This window comes from Polistes fuscatus, unplaced genomic scaffold (genome assembly GCF_010416935.1).
Source record: "Polistes fuscatus isolate 324 unplaced genomic scaffold, CU_Pfus_HIC Scaffold6, whole genome shotgun sequence".
In the NCBI taxonomy this organism is placed as follows: domain Eukaryota; kingdom Metazoa; phylum Arthropoda; class Insecta; order Hymenoptera; family Vespidae; genus Polistes; species Polistes fuscatus.
In genome coordinates this window covers 6,205,820-6,223,880 of record NW_025113140.1, presented here as the reverse complement: position 1 = coordinate 6,223,880, position 18,061 = coordinate 6,205,820, and the positions used below count along the sequence as shown (strand labels likewise).

Below are 18,061 nucleotides of genomic sequence, written 5' to 3'. Positions count from 1 at the left end.
TTATCTCCATTTCTTGTTGAGTTTTCTTTTTTTTTTCTATTACCAGAATAGCAAGAACATTCCAAAGAAGGAAACTGGCTTTTATGTTGGTTGTTAAGCTATTTGCTTGGCGAAACTCAAGCCCTGAATAAGGTTACTTTCTAAGGTATCAACGAAACCTACCAGCTGTCCCGAAACCGAGTCTCTTTCTTCGTGTTCGTGGGATCAGGTAGAAAGAGATTTATTTATTATATGTGTGGGAACTCTCAGCTACAAAATCTACCTGAAGAAGTATCAAATTTTTGTCCTCGACAAAGAACCGATTCTTTCTCATTCGAATTTTTCGTTCTTCTTAAGGGATAGAAATTTGAAAAATTGTACAACCGATTGTAGTCGAGGTCTAATTGGAGAAAAAAAGAAAACAAAATCCAATATGGTCCAGCTGTTAAATGTGTATGGGTGTCTGCAACGTAGTCAACAAATAGATTCGCTCTTGCATCTCGTGTTACTCGTTCTTGGCGTTACCTCTTCTTACTACGTATTTAAAGATCTCGGGTCAAGTACCTGGCACTGACAAGACCAACGACTGAACTTTATGTTTTAAATTACAAACAAAGCTTACACAATTAATTTATTTGTCCCCTTGCTAATAAATCTTCAGGTTTCTTCTTTTTTGTTAGAATATTAATTCAATTAATTTGAACATTAATTGTAAATTAATAAAATGAATAAGGGTATGCAGTGATGTGATTTTTACCTTAATCAGAGTCAACATAAATTGCAAAAAAGAAATATTGCAATGATCCTTTAATCTAATCTGAAATATATTAAAAAGGATGTCTAACTTTTCTACTTACGGGGAAATGCAAAAGGAATAAACAATCGTGTACTTACATAGACGTCAAACGGCCGTTGTGCAAAATGGTCCTTTTTGTCGAGGTCAATCTCGTGTCGATGGTCGACCGGTCGAAGAAAAATTCTTTCGAGATATCCGTGGGTGGACCAGTTTTCTCCGTCCCCGAAGATCCGTGCACGTCGACCAACTGTCTTGCTCGTCCTTTCACAGGACATTCTCTCGTCAAATTGCATTTTATTATTCATTTTCTAAATCTGCCTTTTGTCTACATAATCTTCCAAATAATTCTCCATTGATCGCACACACAGTCACAAACATACACGCATAAAAGCAGACAGACGTATATACAGTCACACATATAGATATAGATATACATATAACAAACTTATCCAATAAGATTTTCTATATAAAAGATATGAAAAATAATAAAGAAAGAAATTTAGAATAAATATATCTCACGTATATTATCGATTTTATTAATACGAATTGTACATATAGACAGGAGTATCCTTATTGTTTAAATAACTTTTGAAAAAATCCATATCTTTCGGTTTTTCAAGACTATTATCTATTTATAATACTTCCCCATGTAATTTATACATATGAACATCTAGCAAACAAATCTTACCCTCGAACAACAAAATTCAATATTTTATTTATTTTTTGAATAAAAAATAATGAATTTTAAAGGTAAATATATCTGCTTGTATGTATAAGTAGATGTATTATGTATGGCTATGTACGATTATTAAATATAATTAAACATATTATAATTTGTATGTATTATAGTTTACACGCGCGAACACCGTATACCTGAGAAAAAGACGATCACGATCTAGTAGACAACAAAGTGTCTACTGTATTACATATATGTAACCTCATCCATAACATAAAACTGCATACTTGCATATACATATATTAAAAAAAAGAATAACATAATATAAAAATAAAGAAAAATAATAATTGAAAAAATAAAAATGAAAGAATTTCGAAAGGAGTAAAATTAAGAAAACCATTATTTCAAATTCGATTAGAAATTCGATAAAAGAAATCTAATTTGTAAACCTAATGCAAATTATTGATTAGAAAATTCGATTAAATTATTCGAAATTAAAGAATTCATTTAAATATTTTTTACACAATGACAAGGATTTCAACATTTTCTTAAAGGATATTATAATATTTTCTTCAGATGAGCCAACTGTTGACAAACATATCCGGTTACTTTTCAAAGACGACACACACGCGGTACACGACCCTACTTTAATATACTTTCTAATTTTACTTTTCCTCTTCTGCATTCCTCTCTTCTCCTCTTCACCCCGAAAGAAAAGCAGCTTGAGAAGCGTAATTGGTTTTTAAATAACTCATCTCCAAATGTCCTGTCTCTTTTATCTTCGTATTGTCGAAAAGAAACTGAAGAAACTCAAAATTACTAGTCTTACAACAAACACTTTTACCCCCCCCCCACAACGCCTCATTAAAATTTGTTCATTTTATCTCACATCAACATAGAAGAATTATATAGAATTATCTAATCGTAAAAACAAGTTGCTACATTATTTCTAATATTCGTTTCGAGTTGCAATTAATTTTGTTTAAACAATTATACGAATGAAGCTAATAATAAATTTCGATAGAAACATGAACAAGGATCGAGATTAATTTTCTTTCTTTTATCTGCTAAGAAATGTATAATCGATTTATACATATCTACAAGAAGCAACAAACAGGATTAAAAATGTTCAATACTCGCAATAAATGATATGTTGACAATAAACTATAATAAATGTATATTCGAGGAAACATTTGTACCAACATTTTTGTATTCCTAGATATTTTCATTATATTTTACGAATAACATTTCGAAATTTATAATTCATCTGATAATAGTTTGAAAGAAAGCAATTTATTAAATAAAACGATAAAAATAGCATAATCGCCGACAGAAGATAAATGATGATAGCGTAAAATTAAATAAGAAAAAAAAAGAAATAAAAAAAAGATACATACTTATAATTTACAAATAAATATAAAACATATATATATATATATATGTGTATGTATATATATATATACATATACACATATATTTAATTGTTTTTAAATTAAATGCCACAAAGCGTTTTTGTTCTCTTGCACGACAAATATTATTAAATTATTATAATTAAACAAATAAAAATAAACTTTAGCAATTGTGTGTTTGTGCACGTGTGTAGACTCACGCGCGAGTCTCTGGATTCTCGTATATCAAATCGAAAAGAACATTAGGAAATTGAGTATATCATTTCACGCAAATCTAATGTTCCCAGAAAAAAAAAAACTCTTTTCTTTTCTAATGTAAGATTTATGAATTATTCAGTCTTATGGGATCGATGAAGAGTTTTTTACGGTTTAATCTTACATGTATTATTAATATTGGGAACGTCTTCTTATTAAAATACTAATGACTTTACGCCGCACGAACAGCGAAGACAAAAATTAAAAGAATAATAATAATAACATATAATATAATAATAATTATATTATTTTAATAATAATAATAAAAATAATAAGAAAAAGAGAGAAAGAGAGAGAGAGAGAGAAACGCTTTTAATTGGACCTCGGAATTAATTTCATTGGTCGAAATAAAAGCGTTTATATATACATATATGTACATATATATTATATACATATATATTTTGTTGTTTTTGTTAATTATTAATAATTTGTTGTTAATTATAGTATTTATCTAATTACTCTTAGGCATTATTGAGATATTATCTCTATTAATCTCTTAGGTCTTCTCACAAAATTCGCTTTTCGAAAGAAAATTAATCGGTGTCAATAATAATAATAATAATAATAATAATAATAATAATAATAATAATAATAATAATAATAATAATAATAGTAATTAAAAACATTAATAAGTAAGTGAAAAAATGTTTTTCTATCAAATTGCTGGCATTGAATAATCACGTATATCGATCGATGAACACTAAAGTGTGGTAATAATATGTTTATATAATCTAATAATAAGTAAAAAGAAACATGCATTCTTTAGCATGTTGCTCGCACACATTCATATCATTTATTATTATTATTATAATATTTATATATTTACAAAGTGAAATATTTTAATAATAAACGCACAGATTAAAATGATCAAAGAGTTTTCTTTTGTTCTCTTTTCTAAGGTACGATGCCTTGTTTTCCTAAACAATTTCCATCTTCGGATATTTTCTCTTCCATTTGTTCTTTTTTTAATTATTTAATTCATTCATTCATTCATTCATCGTTCGTTCGATCGTTCATGCTTTCATTAATTTGTTCATTCATTCAACAATTTGTTCGTTCATTCAAAAATTCATTTAATTAAATCATACCTCTAATTAAAACCACTTTTAGATTATCTCTTGTAACTTTTTGTCTTCTGTTATTCTGTCGTTAAAAATAAATAGTATAAAAATAATATTAAGATATTAACAATGATAAGGACAATAAATTAAACAATGTCACACAACTTATACAATGTATATAATAATACATTAACGCTGTTTGTCAAAAAATTCAATCGATTATTTAGTTAACAAATTAGTAGAATCGATCGATATTTTCTTCTTCTTCTTCATTTATTTCGAACACCTTACGACTTATATTAATCGATTTAAGTCTACTAATTATCAGGTAAATATCACAATCTACGCGATAAGACGTTATTTCCGTATACGCTTACCCTAGGAATTATACAAGAGGCGGGCCAAAAGTTCTTAGCTAAAAGCCAAATATTCTCCAAGTGAAGTTCAAAATCAATTAAAGTAGAGCTTCGATTATTAAAATTAGTCGTTAAATTACTTTTGTTTGATAAACGGTCTGAAATAATGAAATTCTTAATTATGTCATAAATCGATTAAAAATATACTAATGTTTTTATCCGAATAGATTATAAATAAACGAATACATACCAAATAATTTAAAAAGTGCAATATAAAAAATTAGGTGTTCTTAGATATTGCCAAATTGTGAATTCCATTTAGTATGAACATTTGTATAGTATCTATTTCTTTTTGATGTTTCGCCCATGTCAAGACAGTATTCAATGCATTTATAGCTTCTTTATGCGTTGGAATGCTACTATTTCCAGTTATATCTTTATTTTTATTGATATTTGTATTATTTCTTGTTTTAAACGTAATACTTAGATTAAATAAATCTGTCCTCATCCATTCCTGAATACAATGATACCACACACGTATATATGTATATATACATATAAATATTCTAATTTCAACAGTAATCTTTTTCTTTTAATACTCATATATAAATGAAATCCATTTAACAGAATAATTGTAAATTTAGAAAATATTTACAACTCGTGTCCCAGGAGCGGAACTACAAATACTCTGGGCCTCTATAACGCGGGCCCTTCCGAACTTCGGGCCCTAAATTGTTCTATTTATTATTTTTTAATTTTATACAAAAATTATCTTTAATTTTAATTAGATTAAAAGTATATTGACCCCCAAAAAATAACATACATTTTGATGTTCATTGGACTTTTTAAATGCTCCCTTCTAAAAAAGATTAACAAAATCTTAATCCTATAGATATATCGATCAGAAAAATTCTACATTTTAAAATATTAAATACCAATATTAATATTTTTTATATAATATAATATAACTTCTTTTTTTTTTCTTCTTTAAAGTCCCAAAATTATATTTTGCGAATAAGACCCGAACATTTGTAGTTCCGCCACTGTACTGTCCCATAACATAAAAACTTCGTTAAATACATAGTTGAAGTACGTACATATGTGACACATTTTGTATTCGGATAATCAAAGCTCTACTATGTACTTATTTCCCCAGACTTTTTACAATTAGTTTAGACATTGTAATTAGGCTTGGAATTTAACGAATTAAACTTATAGTAACACAATTCACAAAAGAAATGAATCTACAAAATTTCCAAAAGAAATAATTGACTTTGAAAATCACCTAAGAACTTTTGGCTCACCTAGGAACTTTTGGACCACCCTATATATCATTATCTCTGCCCGTTTATCTCTTTCTCTCTCTCCCTTTCTCTCTCTCTCTCTTTCTCTTTTTCTTCAAATTAGTTGAAATAAGAAAGAGTGTGAGAGAGAGAGAGATATAGAAAAGAGAGGGAGAGAGAGAAAGAGAGACGATTAAATGAGTAGATTAAAAAAATATCTAGCATTTTGTATCTCTGTTGCTATAGAGAGGGGAGAAAGAGAGAGAGAGAGAGAGACAGAGAGAGTGAGAAGACAAAAATACAATAATGAAATTATCGTAGAATTTAAAAATCAATTATTGTAACATCCAATAATTTGTTTCGTTGATAAATAAAAAAAGTACTAATTAATCACAGCACACGCGCAAATTACGATGAACATTTACAATTCGTATTGAAAAATAACACTTATGTGCTTTTTGTTTTGTTTCGTTTTGTAAGGAGTCAAAGATCATCGTGCTCGATAAAAACAAAAACGAATATATATAATTATAAATGTTATGCTAATGATTATGTACAAATCGAACTCTTACTTATTATTAATGAAAATGAAACATAGAATTTGTATTTTTATCGATGTTAACGCTATTTCAGGGTTTCCCAAACTGTGATCCACGAACCGGTACCGATCCGCAAGTAAAAAATTAAAAAGAAAAACTTTACTACTTAAATAATTATCATTATTACAAATTATTTAAATTTATATTGAAATATGCAATTTATTGGTGAATTTAATAAAAGTCTAATTAAAAATAAATAATCTAATTTGTGTTGTATTAACCTCATTTATCCAAAATTATAATCATCATTTTAAATAATACGGCATATATATGTTATTAACATAAAATTAGGCCGAGTAATAATTTTACAAAACAAATACCGGTCCGCGGTAGAAAAAGTTTAGGAAACGCTGCCATATTGCATTAAAATATATATATACATATGCGTACGTATATATATACGCACGTAATACGCGTGAACAAAATTCTTATCATTTGTTATTATTGTATTTGTTTTTTTCTTTCTCTTTTTACTTATAAACACTGCAGCTACAAAGTTAAAAAGAAAATAAGGAAAAACAAAGAAAAAGAACCAAAAAAAATACGTAATTTCGTATTGCTCGTACATAAATTCCTAAGCTTTACGTAAGCGATAATAACGAAGAGATCGGTTTATTTACATATATAATACATACATCGTCCGAGAAGTCTTATATATTCCATTGATCATTTGACGAATGTCGTAAATGAAATACCCCCCCCCCAAAAAAAGACTATTTTTCTTTGAAAAGAAAAAAACAAAACTCATAAAAAAATTATTCATTTATATTGATCTATGGGCAAAAGTTTTTCTACTTGTTAAACGATCATAATCGTTCATTATTCTTTTCTTCGAATTTTCATCTGATTGGAAAAAAAAAGAAAAAAACGAGTAATCAACGAGTTAAATAACGTATGAACTTTTGACCCCCTCTACCTGCCCCTCTCTGAATCTGTATCAATCTTAAAATCTTTCTCTCTCGTTTAAAAAAAAAATAAAAAAAAAAAGGCAAGAGAACAAAAATATACTGAAAAGCAAAGGAAAATAGGGATTCGACAAATGATCCGAGGTAGAGTTGTGAACGATCGAACGGGAATGTTGTTAACATTGTGTTATCGTTTTATAAAACAATAACGTTTGAGAAAAATAAAATTTAAAAAAAAAACGAAACTAATATCTTCGATTTTCTTCGAGTGTGAAAAACAGTAATCACATCGACTTAATTTCGACGAGAGACACCAAATAGAAATGAATCGATAAATTAAAAAGAATAAACATACGAACAGTTTGATCGTACTTCGGAAGAAACTTGACGAACCGTTTAGAACAAACTATACTTCTGAAATCAGCTGACGAATTAAAAAAAAGAAAAAGATAAAAAAAGTAATAATAACAATAAGAAGAAGAAAATGAAGAAACGAAGATACATCACAGAGACCATCCCTTCTCTGCAGGCTTTAGACGAAATATACAAGAGAAAAAGAAAATAACATTTCTTATTAAATGTAGACGCACCAACAATAGTCGCCCTTAGCCTGGAGTAGGTGGGGTCTTGTGTCAGTGAATATTAAAATTATATTGCTTACGGCTGGACGTAATACGAAGCCATCGGTTAACAGCCAAGGGTTCAGGATGACAGTTCGACCAAGTGATATCACCAAAATTAGGATAAGGCGTTGAGGTAGTAGATGCCTCGAGTTGAATAGACGTTGAATAATCCTGCCTATGATAATCCTGTTTGTTTCTCTTGTTTGGTGGCCTGGTAGTGCTAGTAGTAGTAGTACTAGTAAGACTGAGTGGACTGCTACGATTACCACCATGATGGAATCTTTTTCCATTGATAGGACCAGTAGCATTGTTACGTTGTTCCAATTGGTCAACGGGTTCGAAAAGATTCAAGCTAGGCATGGAAGAACCTTGTTGAAGTTGCCGATGATACGAACTCCTTGACAACGGGGAAAGTAGAAGATTATTAGATGAACGTAAGGAGAGAGTTTTGTCATCCTTAAACGCGGCCGAATAGATGCTAGCAATGGAATCAACGTCTAGATCAACGTCGAGAGAATTATCAACCTCCAGAGAGGTTGATATGGTGGTTGAAGTAGGCGGAGGTGTAATCGGAGTGGTCGTTGCTGCAATAGGTGTTGTAGCCAGGATTGTCCCAGAATTGGTAATTAGGGTTGATGCTGTGGTTGGTGTTGCTGTTGAATTTGGCGATGGAATGTCGTTCGATACGACTGCCATAGGTGATACTATAATAGAATTTAAAGATTTTGTCGACAAAACCAAGGAAGATGCCGATGAGGTTGTGGTCGCTGGTGGTGGTGGAGCTGATGGTACCGGGGAAGCAGTTGGTATCAAGGTCGCCACCGATGACTCCTCAGTATTTGCCGGCAATGGAGATAGTGATGGCAAAACCACCGATATTGGTGCCATCATCATTGACGAAGCGGAAGAAGAAGGCTGCATTGCTGGTGTCTTCGAACTGCTACTGGATGCACTCGCTTCGACCAAGGATGACTCTAGACTCCGCAGTTCCTCGTTACCGAACTCCTCTTCAAGCTTGGTCTAAAAAAGATAAGCGTTGACGTCTCGAAATAAGAATCGTAGGGCCCAGTAGGAGGATGTGTGGCGTTAAAGTGCCCAAAAGAAACCATGCCTTACAGGTTTAGTGGAGCCATGCGGGGCCAGACACCGATAAAGCAAATCAACAGCCTGTAATAACAAAAACAGAAAACAAGTATCAACCGACACCCTCCTCTAACGTTTTCTTTTTTCTTTTTTTCTTTCTTTCTTTCTTTTCTCCTCCAACTTTTTCCTGTTTTGTCTCCATACTTCTTGCCTTTCCTTAAGATACTTTTCGACCAAGTATATTTTGAAGAGAGTGTGAAAGAGAAAAATAAAACACAAATAAAAACATCCCTTCTACTGGGCTGTAATAAAAAGAAACAAAAATCTCAAGAGATAAAAATACGTCGGAAATTTCACTAAAAACTTATGGGATCTCCACAATCCTAAAACTATTCAATATATATATGTATATAGATATATACATATATATATATATATATATATACACATATATGCAATTTAAAATATGAAACGAGACATAGAGACAGATAAATCATCATCTATGGGGAAAGAAAAAAAAACCAAAGCTTACGTCTCCATGTCTTTATCCTACTTTCAGCACTATTACATAATTGCGTCGTGTAACGTAATTTGTAATTCCTAAGATGAACAGAAATGAAAGTTTTAAAGCGTTCTACTAATCGAGACGGCACCAAAATATGAAATATACATTAATAGCAAAAGAAGCAATGGTCTTAAGAATAATTCATAAAAAGACGATGAAGAAGAAAGAGAAGAAGAAGAAGAAGAAGAAGAAGAAGAAGAAGAAGAAGTAGTAGTAGTAGTAGAAGAAGAATGACCGAACACAGTATCTATATCAGAAAAAATCAAAATTTCCGAATGAAAAACATGCTTGCTAAAAGCCATTTGAGAGTTCAATAAGACTATCATCATTGATTATCTTGATAAATGTAAGGAACTTAAAAATAAAAAGGGTCATCCAACAAAAACTTTCATTTCTACAAGAAGAAGAGCACTATTAAGGAAACAAAAAATAACAATGTATTAATATTTATTTGGCCAGTATTTATAACTATTTGTAATTAATATTTGAAATAAATTGTCAATGCGCAATTCTATTATACTTTTATTATAAATACTGAAGAAAATACTGTCCAAATAAATAAAAGTGTTTAAAATACCATCACAAATAATAGTCACACGACGCGAAGGATTACGAATAATCCATCCCTTTGGACATAGAACAAAAAGAAATAAAATAAAGTGGAAAAGAAATCTGATCTTATATATAAATATAAGATGAGAATCAAATTCGTACCTTTGGCAGTGGATAGGTGTCTGGCAGCGATAATACCGGTGGTGAACTTGGTGCTTCGGAATCAACATTTGAGGTAGAAGTATTAGTTATCAATGATATTGGATTGACCGATGGTGATGGTAGAGGGACAACTGTACCACTGACTGATAATTTGCTAGATCTCGTATTACTCGGTACTTCCTTAGCTGCTCTGTGTTCCGCGAGTAATTTGTCAAAGGTTTTACTTCGACCAATAACGGTTCGACGTAAAGAAACCGTATGCGCTTTGCACGTGAGTGACCTTGTACATGGTTTCCCTGTTTCTTCATTCAATACGCCACAGTGTCTATCAGGATCGTATTCTCGATCTTTAAGGAGAGAACGATCCGCTTTCAGCCTTTTTCGTCTGGTTGTTCCAGTTGTCCCAGGACTTTTAACTGGACTCGAGGATGGCAAGGAACCACTGCCAGTACTAGTGGTCGCTGTTTGTACTGTTTGTAAAGTTGTTTCTAAAGGTGATCTAGGTGAAGAGGAAACTGGTAACGACGTTGTTGAGGTACTACTAGGTTGCTGTTGTTGTTGCTGTTGTTGCTGCTGTTGTTGCTGTTGTTGTTCCACCGAAGTATTTCTTTTCGCTGATGTATGAATCACTTTGGTACCACTCGAATTTTGTGCTGATGCTGGCTGTGTCTTCTTTAATTTAGTTACTTTGCAATATGGTGTCTTTACTGTAGGTTTTGTTACAGGTACAGATGGTGGAGGAAAATTAGCTGTACTGCTAGGATGTCGACTCTCTATAAAATAATTCAATCTTTACATTGAGTACTCTTAATATAGTAGAGATCATATGTTTTATACAAATATTAATATTTACCCATATGCTGTCTAAGAGCTTGAGGTTTTACTATGGCGTTGCATATCTCACAGACCACTCCATAAAAAGTATCTCTTTCTGGACAGAATCCATACAGATCGATATCTGAAAAGATATTATTCTCATTATAAATCATCTTCCTTATGCGAAGAATAAAATATATTTACCTTCTGCAGAAAGACGAGTAACTGTGCTCGCTGGTCTTGTTTCGGATTCTTCATCACCTGAAACATACAACCCAACGCATTAGTTCAAGTAAATTATTATTCCAAATGCTACATAGAATTCTAATTAATTTTCATTCTTTTTAAGAAAAAGAATCTAAAAGTGTATACGACATGATTCTAATTCAATAAAAATTTCTAATTGTTTAACGACAAATTATACATTTTCTATTCACATTTCCTACCGTAAACATATAAGTAGATAATATTCTTAACTGGAAAAAAACTAATGACTCTTTTTCTTCTTTCATATTTCATAAATCTAATATTAGCCTAATTAACAACATAATATAAGTCAAGTATATATATCAAGTTGATGATCGAAGAAAGAAAAAATAATTTTAACATCTATTATTTCAAGCATCAATATTTACAATATTACATAATTATGAAACAATAAAAGCATTTTTAAAGAAAAACAATGAACTATAAAGAAAATTATGCTTCTTGAAGAACACAATTGCATTATCATCAATAAACAATGAATAAATAAAAAAGATAATCAACACAAGAAGATATAAAGTCGAGTAGAGATGGCAAAGAAGGGGGAGGAAGGAGGAGGTAATGAGAGGAAGGGGTAGTAGTAGAGGGAGGAGGAGAAAAAGACTCGGAGAAAAAGAAGGCGCTAAAAAGTGAGGTTAGGTCGTCAAATCGAAACCTCCATCGTCGAGATCAGAGGTTCGTTAGAAAGTAAGGAAAAAAAGATATTAATGTATGTAAGAAATAAAATCAAATGAAACTAACTTAAAGGTTTATCCCTTCCGATTCTTTCAATCCAGTTTGACCAGGGTTGGCCGTGAAAAAACGTTGGGCTGTCACTTCCCGACATTCCCAGTGGCGCTCGCGTTGTCAATGAGACACGATGCGTTATTCTCTTTCGAGTATATAGAGCAAAACGAAAACGTTGTTTTTCGGGATGTTCCGTGTTCTCGGATTGTCAGGTACGAAGGGCTTGTCTCAATAATAATCGTTCTTCTTTCTTTCGTTTCACCGTTTTCTTCGTACGCCGGTGAAACGCGTTCATTGGGCACCCTATATACGATCAAACACAATCTATCTTTTTCTCTCTCTCCCTCTCTCTCACTCTCTCTTTCTCTCTCTCTCTCTTTTTTTCTCTCTATCTTTCTTTCTCCCTTTCTTTTTCTTTCGTGTTTGATCTCTCCCTTCTTCTCTCACAATTCTTGAAAGAAGCTTCAGACCAAGTACACGAACAACATTACAGATGTTCTTCCAACATTTTGTTTACTAAATATATTATATCCTTCTTTACGCTGCCGACGATAGGAGTAGGAACACGTTTCTCTCTCTTTGCATGTGTTACTGTAAATGAGGGCTAGAATAAACTAACTAAACGAGTGATTGGTCAACCGTGTTGCAACGTAAAATGGCGCACCGTTGATACTTCAGGCGCGAGTTTTACCGACCAATCACGAATGCTCGTTCGATTGTATGAATACTTCAAATGTTCTTATTGGCTCCTTCGATCGATAAGTTTAGTCGAATGGATACATTCAAATGAATATTTATTTATTTCTTTTTACTTTTCAATTTTATATTTGTAATTACAAATTATGGATACTTTTATTTTATATTTTAATATCGAAAATGTATGTATTTTAAAATTCCAGTTCTTATTATATTAGGTTGTCCGGAAAGTTCGTGCCGATTTTCAATAGGTGGCATAGTTTTTTTTTGTTGAAAAACCTGAAAAGTTCCGGTGGCACAGATTTATTTCGATAGGTGGCATAAAGTCTATTTGTTGAAAAACCTGAAAAGTTCCGGTAGGACAGAATTATTCAAGTTACCCTTAAAGATGGAGAAAGGTTGTGAAACAAAATGACACATATAATTTAATAAATAAATATATTAATCAAAACTTTTAAATGCGTTGCAATCTTTCGGACGAATTTTCCGGACAACCAATACTTTTTTTATCTCTCAATTCAACTTAATATTCATCAAATCAGATGAAATAATAAAATAAGTTTGATGGTATACGATTCATAAAACTATTCTTAAACTGAGGCCTTAATTATTTTCTAACAGTAAGGAAAATTTATCTAACCGTAAAAATGTAGTTAATGTTATTTATTTAAAACAATATTTTACCTTTTCGATGAACAATTCTTATTTCCTGTTCTCTTTTGCTTTTTGGATATTTAATTCTTTTCCCAATGAAATCCACTTATATTAAAATAAGGATTATGAGATATGAGAGATAATATGAATAGAATATTAAAATGATCCATGAATATTCCGCTCAAATATAAAAAAAAGTACTTTTTCGAAAGAAAAGATATTAAAATTTGACTAGCACAAAAATAAAGTGTATAAAAATAGGGTATATGTTCTCTATAAATATATATAAATATGCACGCGTACAAAACGGTTCACAATTGTTTAAATATAAAATGACTGGTTCTGTGTTTGTTGTTCTTGTTGCGATTGCTGATTTACTTGAGCAGAGCTAACTGGATTACCTCGATGAGCTTGAATTTGTTGCCAATTGATAAACCAAAAAGGTTGTTTTTCTTTAGGCCAGGTTTTGATCCTATTAATAAGATCTATATCACCATATGCATCAATCGGTAAATCTATCGGTACTTTGATGGTTGTAGAACTGGCAGAATTTGTTGCACTCAAGGAACTTCCACTTTCAGCGTTGATACGATTCCCAATGTCTGAAGTTTGTCCTGGTATTGATGTTGTTGCTGCTGCTGCCGCTGCTACAGCTGCTTCTGTGTATTGTGGAAAGACTACGGGATAACGGTGACTGCTACCAGCGTATGGTGGTCTTTGGGAATAACCCAAACAAGCCATTGCACTCATAAATACTATGTATTTCATCTGAAAAATATAATGTTTCCATTCTTTAACAATATATTTTGAATACATAAATAATAAATGCCACATAGACTAAATGTGCAAATGGTATGAAAATAAATTTGCTATTATTAACATCATTTGTTAATAATAAATTTCAAAAATGAATAATAATAATAATAATGAGAAAAAAAGAACAATAGTCAAATGTACTCACCATGATTGAGTTAAGAGATTCAGAAGATACGAATAGAATGTCAAGGATAAAAACTTGTTTCTCGAATGAACCTTTCTACTTGCCAGTTAAAAACGGTATGGTGGCATTGGATGATGTTCTCGTATATAAAACTGACACAATCCCCACTCCTATTTTCTTATCGTGCGTAAGAACGACGCATACAATATGTGTGGGGAAGTTTACTGTAAGTTCCCGCGATTGATTCGGAAGAAAAAAAGAAAGAAGAAGAAAGAAAGAAAGAAAGGATGTAGAAAATACAGGGTAAACTGCATCTTTCGAATTGTTTTAGATTATTATTTTTTTCAAGATAAAAAGTACTATCTTTCTTTTACGGTAAAGAATAAATTCCTATTACACATTTATAATCAAATCTCCATTGACGTTGGAATTTTCATATGATGTGCAAAACGATTAGTGTTAGATAGATTTTTTTAATCATTTGAAATCGAATAAGTAACCTTGAGATTTGTAGTTTGTATTACTATTTTCATATAAAAAGTAAACAAACGTTACATGGTAAATGCAAGAAAGAATGAATTTTTTGTTCATAAGGAAAACCACTAATTTTATTAACGTTTAAATGCGCATTTCTATGAAAATATAAAAATAAGATTTAAAAAAGCTTTCGAAGTAATTAAAGAACGAATGTGAGGAATGAAGGAAAAACCAAAGTTAAAAAAACGGTAGGTCCTTGAGAAATTATTAAAAAGAAAATCACAAAGATCAATCAAATATCAAGTGGAAACAAAAATTTCCTTTGCCTCACGTTGAAGACGTTACGTCCACATTTAATTATAAATCCTTGATTTTTATTGTGCGGTTTACAACTGACGCATCGTTTTTACGCCGGCGTTAAATATGCAAAATGTTATAGAAAGACAAGAGTTGTGGTTTCTCATTGAGAAATGTTGCACAATCAAAAATTCTTACTACTCCCAAAATGAATATTGTTATTTTTTTCTATATTTCCAATTTTTAAATTAATATTTTCATTTAAATATATTTCGAGAAAAACAAGAAAAAGAAAGAAAAATCTCTCAATTTCGACTTTACTCTGAATACATATTTCAAAGTATATTACGCAATTACGAATAAAGAAATAATAATTATAATAATGACGAGAACTTAACATATATACCGATTTACGATCTTTCAATAATATTTTTAAGATGATAAGACCGAGTGTATTTTCTTATCATCATAAATATTCACTTTCATATATGCAAATCGAACGAGTTCAAATAGTAAAAAAATACATAAATAAGTACAGTTACGTACTATAAATAAAGACGAGATGTAAGAAACGTCTTCGTTTTCCAATTATCACCGAACGGTATTAACAAACTGGTTTTATTCTTGCGTATAATAAAAACGAAATAGGAAGAATAAAAAAAGAATAAGTCATGCGATTTCTCTCAGAACAAATATCACAGACTTTTATTCGAGGTTTGGTTTATACAAAATTAGGACGCTTTCGAAGATGATATTTTTATACTAGTTCTATTTTAAACTTTTATTTTCTTCTGACCCTAAAATATATTAGCTTATTTAATATTTTATTATCCTCTTCATTCATACTCCTACACATTCTTTAATAATAAGAAAAACGTAAAGATTGCTTTTAAACATCTGCTCATTCGTATACAGGAACGGAAATACCAGAAGATTAACGATGCAAAAAAAAAAAAGAAAAAGAAAATGAAAAGACATCTCTCGGATAGGATGATAATTCTTTCGTTTAAAGCTCGTCGACTCATAGAATTTTTAGAATTCATAGTAAAAAAATATATCCTAACGTAATAAAAAAAATAAGAATATTGTGTCACGGTTGAGTCATTGTTTACTCAATCATGTGTAACATCCTTGCATACTCTATATGTTGATAATAAAAACCATAAATAACGATAATTGAAATTTTTCAAAGCTAATTTGTACCATGGGTTTTTCCTAATGACTTATAGAATTATATTTTATCTGTATATACACATATGCATATACAGAGTGTCCCACGTAACATTTTTCACAATTTTTCAAGTACTTGCAAACTACTTTCAGTACATTGCAATAAAAAAGAAGTTCGGAAAAATTTTCTTTTTAATTTTTTTTAAAACCATCTTCATTTTTTCAAATGGCACTCTGTATTTTTGACTTTACAATATTATAGCCCGTATTAAAACAAATTCAACGATCTAGTATACCATGATCTTTGGATGACCTTGAAAGCAAAGAAATTAAAATTTCAACAAAAAATGACAATCTGCTTCAATGGGCGATAATAACTGGTATTTATTATTAAGACTCGAAATTACATTCAATTCATGCCAATTCAATGTATAGCCAATCAAAAACTGATCAAATTTTGTTCAAAATACTTTTTTGTCAGGTTATCACAAGTACTTGAAAAATCGTGAAAAGTGTTACATGGGACACCCTGTATATATGTATATATAATTTATTTTATGGGTTAAAGATCTCAGATTATTCTTCTAATTAAAATGATGAAACTCAATGTCTTATTTCTTTCTCTTTTTATTTCTATTATTTTTTCTTAGAAAAAGATAAAGCAAATAAAAAAATAGACGGATTCAAGGGTGAGACTTCTATATTTATGTTTGACAGATAAGAATAAAAAAGAATAAAGATAAAATAAAAAATAAATTAGTTTTAAATTGACTTAGAAAAACAAAGAAAATCTTCTACGCATGTAATAAACTTTTTGCATTATTTAATAAATAATTGTTGGATAAATTGAATATAAAAAAAAGTTAACGAGGCAAAGGAATAAAAAGGAGAATAAAAGTACGATTGAAAATTCAGAAAACGTAACTTATAATGAGGATAGAAAATTTCTTAGTATAAAAGGAAAATACTTTGTGGATAACTTGTCAAAATAATAAACGATTAAAAAGTCATCAATGTACAATATTAATGAGCTTCTGAAATCGAACAAGTGAACAAGAAAAATAGTCATCTTTTTATATTTTCTTTTTCCATGAGATGACTACATTACTTAATTTATGATATAAAAAATAAAAATAAAAAATAAATAAATAGTAAATAAATAAGCAGTTTACAAGAGCTGTAATAGGCAAAGGATTAAACAAACCAACAAAGAAATTATTTTGTATAACGGGTTGCATGTTGCAAGGCGTACGAGACCTCGTGTAAAAGAGTTGCATATTTTAAGGAGTTCAAAAGCATCATGTAAAGGCTTGCAATCTCAAGGAGTTCCAAAACTCGTGCAACGGGTTGCATACTTGAAGGCGTGGGTATATTTCTCGCAATCATATCTATTTCCAAGATTTACAAAATTGTAAAACATTTCAAACAGTATTAAACCAAACGATTTCATTATAAAGTTACGACAGATATATTTTAGACGAAATCCCATGATATTCAAGGTTCTATGAGATTTACTATTGAACGAGGAACAATTGCAACAAGGTGCCACTTGCAACAGCAAACTGTTGACATAATGTTCCGTTTAATGTAGTAGGAGGTAATTGGTATAATACTTGAACGTAGTGTGCATAGAATATTTGAGTCAAGGTCACTACGATTATTTCGCTGGATCGCGCCTTCGGTCAAGTGTACTCGATGATTTATGAGAGAAAAAGAG

At 30.6% G+C, this 18,061-nt stretch overlaps 2 protein-coding genes across 3 annotated transcripts; both read right to left on the bottom strand.

Annotated features, from left to right (window-relative positions):
* Positions 1–7,683: 7,683 nt before the first annotated feature.
* On the bottom strand, positions 7,684–12,210 carry LOC122522960 (ataxin-7-like protein 1). Of its 2 annotated transcripts, XM_043644426.1 has the most exons (6): positions 12,126–12,210; positions 11,325–11,381; positions 11,158–11,262; positions 10,305–11,077; positions 9,059–9,109; positions 7,684–8,962 (listed from the first exon to the last, which is right to left on the bottom strand). In XM_043644426.1, exons 1-6 carry the CDS (start codon positions 12,208–12,210, stop codon positions 7,952–7,954), a joined length of 2,082 nt encoding a protein of 693 aa, XP_043500361.1. In that variant the 3' UTR covers positions 7,684–7,951. The 2 variants fall into 2 exon arrangements, with proteins under 2 accessions (XP_043500361.1, XP_043500362.1); XM_043644427.1 differs by lacking the exon at positions 9,059–9,109.
* Positions 12,211–13,454: 1,244 nt separating this feature from the next.
* On the bottom strand, positions 13,455–14,513 carry LOC122522963. Its single transcript, XM_043644430.1, has 2 exons — positions 14,422–14,513; positions 13,455–14,228 (listed from the first exon to the last, which is right to left on the bottom strand). Exons 1-2 carry the CDS (start codon positions 14,422–14,424, stop codon positions 13,782–13,784), a joined length of 450 nt encoding a protein of 149 aa, XP_043500365.1. The 5' UTR covers positions 14,425–14,513; the 3' UTR covers positions 13,455–13,781.
* Between the last annotated feature and the right edge of the window lie 3,548 nt (positions 14,514–18,061).

Coding starts and splice junctions, on each gene's coding strand:
- LOC122522960 (XM_043644426.1), bottom strand. CDS start 12,210: ATGTCGGGAAGTGACAGCCCAACGTTTTTTCACGGCCAACCCTGGTCA. Junction 11,263..11,324: donor TACTCGTCTTTCTGCAGAAG/GTAAATATATTT, acceptor ATATCTTTTCAG/ATATCGATCTGTATGGATTC. Junction 8,963..9,058: donor CGCATGGCTCCACTAAACCT/GTAAGGCATGGT, acceptor TATCTTTTTTAG/ACCAAGCTTGAAGAGGAGTT.